Here is a 7222-nt window from a genome sequence, read left to right as displayed (position 1 = left end):
GTGCTCCACAAAAATACAGCTTGTAACTGCAGTACTCCCACGTAAGATACCGAGAACCGGTCTAATATCAAAATATTCCTCAGAACAATCAATACTGCTGTTTTAAAAGCTTCATGTATTTTGCTATATACATTATTTGAATTTAGTGGTAGTTTTTTTGGTACAATAATGCAATGAAATTTTTGGAAAGTTTTTATAACGGTTACCGTCATACCTACTATGGTCAGTATTTTATTAATAAATTCAATGAAAATAATTGTGTGTAAACATGTGAAAATAATTAGAGTGTAAAGAGTAGTACAGTATAAAATAAAGTAGAAATAGAGACTCTGTATCTAGATAAATGAAATACAATTAACGACGATTTACCTCTTTCCTTAAGACACTTCGATATACTTAACTAATCATGTCAAAAGTCAAAACTATAATTGTAAATAAACTATTTCACTGAACTACTAATTTAACTTGAAAAAGGTTACTAAAACGATATGCCGCAAATGTGTATTCTCTGAAATACACACAATAGAAAGGTCAGTGCAGATTCTGCTTAAAGTCTATTATTGTTGTCTATTTACGGAAAAGCTCTTTATGTTTTCTAGAATTGAAAAGTATTATATACTGGATATAATATTATCCATATCAATAATCCTCAAATTTAACCTTTAAGATTTATTAAACAAGTTACATGATGATTCCCAAATGTTAATATGTCAGTAAGGAGCTAAGTAAACGATTAACCCCCCCGGTTTCAGAAGTACATTTAGCGTTAGTTTATCGATTCGATAGAGTTTAAGCTCATACAAAAATGACAGTTTAAATTACCTAAATGTTCCTCAGAAACCGGGCATAAATCGTGGCAATGTCTAGTTATATAGTTCTGGTGTTATAGTTCACGATATGTTTTAAAACTATTGATTTACAGTCAACCTGGGTAATTTTGAATCATTTGGGTAACATTGACAGTTAGAATTTGAACTAGTTTCGATTATTTTTTCATATGAAACCAACACAATTGATAAAAGTTTGCAAAACTAAAATAAACCAAATTGACCTTATAGTATTCACTAGCTGACCCGTGCGGCTCCGCTCGCGTGAATTTCGTACTGTTGCTTATTCGTTTGACTACGCGAATTGCGAAGCACTCGATACACCTACACATAAAAATGCTAACAACTCTTTTGTCATCTAATGGTTATTTACGAAAGGGACCCTAAGGCCTGATTAATTCCTGTGTTTATTCCTTCTTTCCCGCTCTTTTCTGTATCCGTACCAGTTTACACTGTAAAATATAATAGGTACCTTATTATAGACTGACCATTGCTTACCCGTCTGGATTCAGAATATTATTATAGGTACAAACAGATCTATCTGCGCCGGAGCTCTTACCACGCGTAATAATGTATACTTGCGATGATACGTCCGAAACCGCGTAACCCGTAATTATTTTTTAATATATCATCCGTTGTTTATTTTTTAAAACTTACCACATAGTCTGTTTCACAGCTATCCAATTTATTTCCTTAATGCAACCAATTAATTTGGTTATGTGACACGAACTACTACGCCATCTGTTAGTTGGGGCGACAACAAACGAAATTACTCGGTTTGCCATCTAGTATATCCCGAGCGCACCGGACCCACGTAAACCAACATTTTTGTGTAATATATCATGCAACATTTATGTTTGAAAATCTTATAAATGTATAGCCTGTTTCAAAGGTATTTTTTTTTACAATAAAGCAATCAAAATAAATTAATTAGGAAAAACATGCTGTGTTGCTGACTATAACGCCATCTATTGGTTGGTGAGAACAACAGGTATCGATACGGATGGCACCGCGTTAACTATATGCGAATGTTGTGAAATGGATTGACGCCATCTATGGTCTCTTTAGGGAAACGCAGGTTCAAACGATTTCTACGTATTTTTTTCAATTTTCTAAATATCTATGAAATTTTATGCGATAAAAAGTATCCTAGAAATTGCTCCACTACTTATTCTATGCATATACCAAATTTCAGCGCATTCTATCCGGTAGTTTTTACGTGATAGCGACACATACAGACGGAGGACAGACAGACAGACAGACAGACAGACAGAAAAGAAAATTATAAATTGCAGATTCGGTATCAGTATCCGTTACTAAACATCCCCCATTGGTTTTTTTTTTAATATATTCAATGTACAGAATTGACCTCTCTACAGATTTATTATAAGTATAGATATAACTATGGTTAGATAGATGCCCGGGGATATTAGTATTTTCGTAACTAAAAATTATAAATGCGTGTCTATACTCTATACTTCACCTAAAATGTCATTGACTGTGACTACGTATGGTTCCACTTAATGTTATGCATTGATTAGCAAACGACCTCTGTCTCTCATTGTACCAACGCTCAGCTATTTATAACTTTTAAAATGCATACTTATTAAGAAATATTTTATGACGAATCACTACGAGAGGTATTCACGCTTTTTATAAACTTCAGACGCTATTTATTTTACTAGCGTTTACATGAAATATTTTGAACTATAAATATTTTTGTTGAAGTGGTTATGGGTTAGACCAGTGGCTTCTCATGATGAAAATTCCAATTTCATCAGTGTGTGGACATGTTATTAGTTAAGTAAAACTTGGGTAATTTTAGTTAAGGAATTTCAAATTAGATGATTATAATGATAATCAAAGATGATAATTATAGTTTTAAAAAAAACATTGACATTTTTTTCGTTTTTGATCACTGAGATTGTAGTCCTTAATATTTAGCCAAAAATATTAAAGGTCCAATAATTGTAGGGGCAGATAACTACGCGTTACCTTATAAAGCTATTTTCCACAATCCCTACACAAACATCTACAAACATCCATACAACATCTAACTATCATGAAACTTCAATCACTGCTTAGCTTATAATTTTCCTCGGCCATAAGGTATATTATAGTCGAATTTTTAATTAGACGAAGCCAACTGACAATAGCTAATGTCACTTTGTAAAATAATGTTGCCATATTTAAAGTAATAGTGATGCGTTTAGTTCTCGTTCAATCAAATGAATGAACAATGAGTGTGAATAGTTAATCATTTCAAACTATAAAAGAATATTATTTATGTTTATAAAAAAAAAAATTGTATAACAGTGCTCTGATAAAAGTTACTAGTAGTATGTATCTATTATTAGTTTTTTGGTGGCTTATTAAGTTATTACAAAGTGCGGCGCGGTGTTTAGTGCCAACACCGATCAATGGCGCGCGCGTCGGTCGGTTGTCAGTTTGTTTGTCATTGTCATTCGGCTTCAAACCTCTGGTCTGCTAGCACGAATATTTTTTCTGCGATTGCGCTGTTGAGTTATTGTTTTTGTTAAGTTTTTTCGTTACGTTGTGTTTGTGGTTATTGTTGTGTTTATTTGTTGCTATATTGTTTCGTACAAACAATATGGATCCTCAACCAAGCACGTCAAGCCAAAGCTTGTCTCCAAGAAAAAAAAGACCACGGATTGCTTTAAGCGTTACCGAAAAGCTTATGGTACAGAACGTTTACAAACACGTATTTGAGGAGAAAGCTGCCACACTATTACCTATTGAGACTCCCGAAAAAGCAGAATGTGTTGCGAAAACAGCGGACATTTTGGGAATTGGTGTTACTTCAGTGTACAGTGTGTTAAAAGAACATAAAGAAAATGAACAATTTAAGTCTCCTGAGAAACGTGGACCGAAACACAACTTCAAAGACAAATTAGATGATTTTACTTTTGCTGCTATAAGGCGAAAAGTTCATCAATTTTTTTATGCAAACGAGCCACCCACCATTATAAAGGTAACTTTATTACTTCCTTCCTTAACGTTATTCATTTCAATGAATTCAGTAGTTGACTTAATTTGAAAAACGAATTCATAGTGTGCCAAATTTATTAAATTTATATTATCAGTTAAATACTTTAACTGATAATATGAATATTTCAGTAATTAAAAACAAACAATTACTTATTTTTATGAATAATTTTCATTACCCCAACAAAACGCGCCAAACTGTCATGGCGACTCGCGCGCCATGACAGTTTGACGCGCGCGCCAATGAGCTGTTTGGTTGAGAATTATTAAGAAATTATCTGATAAAATGGATCACAAATTTTATAAATATTGTGTGAATTGTATATATATATATTCTGCATGTGCCTCGAAAGTAACAAATGCGTAAAAAGCACAAAAATATAACAACATTGATCTTAGATTACTGCTATTCCCTTTCATTAAACCTGCTTTGTGTTGTACCAAGTGTCTTTTCTGGTATAAACTTTGCGAAATAGCGTTAAAATATGTTAGATTTATAACAACACAAATCAAATCGAGTAACTTATTACGTCACTTCCTTCTCATTGGCGTTCGTTGTCACGTGACTAGTGACAGTATTTTCGGAATTTTATTTCCCAAAAATATAAAATAATCGTGATTTATTTTATCAATGTAATCGATTTTTACCTAAAGAAATATAATACTACCATAAAAATTTCAAATATTTTAAATATTTTCTTACTGTCAACTACCGAGGTATTCCATAATGATCTTTAAAAAACCCAAAGTATAAGATTGCGTAGATTTTCTTACTGAAAAACTTTTTTATTACTTTACAGATTCTTAAGGCTGTCAATGAAGACCCAGACTTACCGAATTTTTCGTGGAGTACATTAAGAAACGTTATGAAACATTTGAATTTCAAATACGTCACAAAATCAAGAAAAAGTATTTTAATTGATAGACAAGATATTGTTTTATGGCGCCAACGATACCTTCGAAAAATTAAAGAATATCGCAGGGAAGGAAGGTATATTTATTACCAAGATGAAACCTGGATCAATGAAGGTAATCACAATTTTCTGGTTTTCTTTATATGTATTATATTGTACTTTCAATAACTAATTTATATTTTTCAATATTTTAAAGGACATGCACCGAAAAAGGCTTGGATTGACCAGACAGTGGTATCGTCTCGCCAGGCCTTCCTAGATGGCTTAACCACTGGCCTAAAACAGCCTTCAGGAAAGGGCAAGCGCCTCATTATCGGCCATATAGGCGGGGAAGAAGGATTCGTAGAAGATAGCTTGCTAATATTTGAAGCGAAAAAAAATCAAGGTGACTATCATCAAGAGATGAATGCCGAGTTATTTGAGAAGTGGTTTACGGGGGTTTTGCCAAAGTTAAAACCAAATTCCGTAGTGGTGATGGATAATGCCCCCTACCACTCCAGGAAAATAGAATCGCTGCCTACAATGTCTTGGACAAAGCCTAAAATACAAGAGTGGCTAACAAGAAAAAATATAACCTTCGATGCAACAATGGTTAAAGCTACGCTTATAGACATTGTACGGCAGCACAAAAATGAACATCCAGACAAATATGTTGTGGACGAGATGGCAGCGCAGCATGGGATAACTGTTTTACGTCTGCCCCCATACCACTGTGAGCTCAATCCCATTGAGTTGGTATGGGCGCAGGCTAAAGGATATGTTGCAAGACGTAACAAGACCTTCAAAATCACAGAAGTGAAAAAACTCTTCGAAGAAGGGCTTCAACAAATCACGCCCGAAAAATGGAGTAGCTGCGTGTCCCATATAACCAAAGAAGAGGACAAAATGCATGGTCTCGACCACATCATTGATAATGTCTCAGACAGGTTTATAATAAATGTCACAGAAAGCGACAGTGATGATTTTTTTACTGACGATGAATAAAACTATATTTAATAATCGATGTTTTTTTTATCATCCTTCCCTACACATAATTGTTATATTTAATTAATATATAGTTTCTACTACATGATGTATTGCAAATTGAACAGTCTTACAAGTTACCTCGCAATGTTTTCCTTAATGTTTCAATTACTCGTTATTCAGTATAGGCAGATACTATAGAAACATAGTCGTTGAAAATTCGTTGGGATGTACAAATCACGACAAAAAACCGAACCCAGTACCTGACATCGGCAGTTCGGCACACTATTACAATCGAGGCAATTTCATTCAAAAGGAGTTTTTTCAATCATTCATTCCCTTTTTCACAACACTATTTTTATTTCGTCAAAAACTGACAACACAGTAAACGTCATCCAACTTCGTCTAATTAAAAATACGACTATAGATCCACGGGAGCGCGCTGCCGGGGGAATACTAGCCTGATATATAACGGTCAATCCCGTAATCCCCGAAGGGAACGTCAAAGGTATTTCCATTATACCTATACATCTACCTACTTATGGTATAAGTATGTGATGGTAACTACTGCAATTTGATGGCTTTGTAATTGGAGCAGGCATAATTTAATAGATGTCGCAAATACTTTATGAGCTATCGTTCAGTATTAATCATGAATAATAGTAGTATTTTGTGTTTTTAATCTGGTTCCCGATTTTAAAAGATGTTTTATATTTATTTTGATAGTAGAAGCTTTGGTAAGTTGTACACAAATTAACAATAATATATATTTCGTTACCAAGCAAGTGTCATAATGTTATTTTTTGCAATTTTGTATGTTCCTTTTGGACGCAGGTTTTAGAATGATCCTATTCTTTTGCACTTTTGAGGCAAATTTAATTAATCCATGTTCTGTATAAAGCCAGGGTTTATTAGAAAAAATAGTCTCTCAATCTAGCAATAAATGTTTAATACTTAATGCTCTTTTCATCAAAATTTAAATTATTAAATCAATAACATTTAGTATAGATTACATAAAACCAGTTTCAGTCGATTGCATCCCCTCCCGATATCTTGCACCTTCGGTCCCATAATCCTTAGCAGTCAGTCCCCTCGGCTTAAAGTGTCCACGTACTTATAATCCACCCTAATTTAAAACTTTTACTAAAGTCAATATCATTGTATCGTGTGGTGCATATCTATGACACTTCGGGTCAAATTTAGGATATGGTCATGGTGGATTAAGGATTCAAAAGTTTGAATTCCTATTATCCTAATCCACCGTGATATACTACCACCATAAGTGAGGTTATGTTGGTCACCTCGCTATTCATGTTGCTTTGGATTTTATGGATCTTATTGTGAAATTTATATATGTATAACATCTAATCTACAGATATTTCATTTTCTTGATATGTTCAATACAAAAAATCTAATAGTTTTACAACTCTCCGATTCTAAAAGCTTCTTCGTAAAGGGTTCTTTTCTGTAACATGTTGACGGATAGGTACTGACGCTTTTATAATAATAGAA

General features: G+C 33.6%; 1 protein-coding gene across 1 annotated transcript; it reads left to right on the top strand.

Annotated features, from left to right (window-relative positions):
* The first annotated feature begins 3197 nt into the window (after nt 1-3197).
* Nucleotides 3198-5816, top strand: LOC142977177 (uncharacterized). The gene is made up of 3 exons (XM_076120919.1): nt 3198-3819; nt 4634-4862; nt 4944-5816. Exons 1-3 carry the CDS (start codon nt 3439-3441, stop codon nt 5729-5731), a joined length of 1398 nt encoding a protein of 465 aa, XP_075977034.1. The 5' UTR covers nt 3198-3438; the 3' UTR covers nt 5732-5816.
* The last annotated feature ends 1406 nt before the right edge of the window (nt 5817-7222 follow it).

Source organism: Anticarsia gemmatalis, chromosome 12, assembly GCF_050436995.1.
Source record: "Anticarsia gemmatalis isolate Benzon Research Colony breed Stoneville strain chromosome 12, ilAntGemm2 primary, whole genome shotgun sequence".
Lineage (NCBI taxonomy): Eukaryota > Metazoa > Arthropoda > Insecta > Lepidoptera > Erebidae > Anticarsia > Anticarsia gemmatalis.
This window is presented reverse-complemented; position numbering and strand designations above follow the sequence as displayed.

What these genes read in the sequence shown, in the direction of transcription:
- LOC142977177 (XM_076120919.1), top strand. Translation starts at nt 3,439, where the DNA reads ATGGATCCTCAACCAAGCACGTCAAGCCAAAGCTTGTCTCCAAGAAAA. An exon ending in AGCCACCCACCATTATAAAG is followed by an intron (nt 3,820 to 4,633) that starts GTAACTTTATTA and finishes ATTACTTTACAG; the next exon opens with ATTCTTAAGGCTGTCAATGA. An exon ending in TGAAACCTGGATCAATGAAG is followed by an intron (nt 4,863 to 4,943) that starts GTAATCACAATT and finishes AATATTTTAAAG; the next exon opens with GACATGCACCGAAAAAGGCT.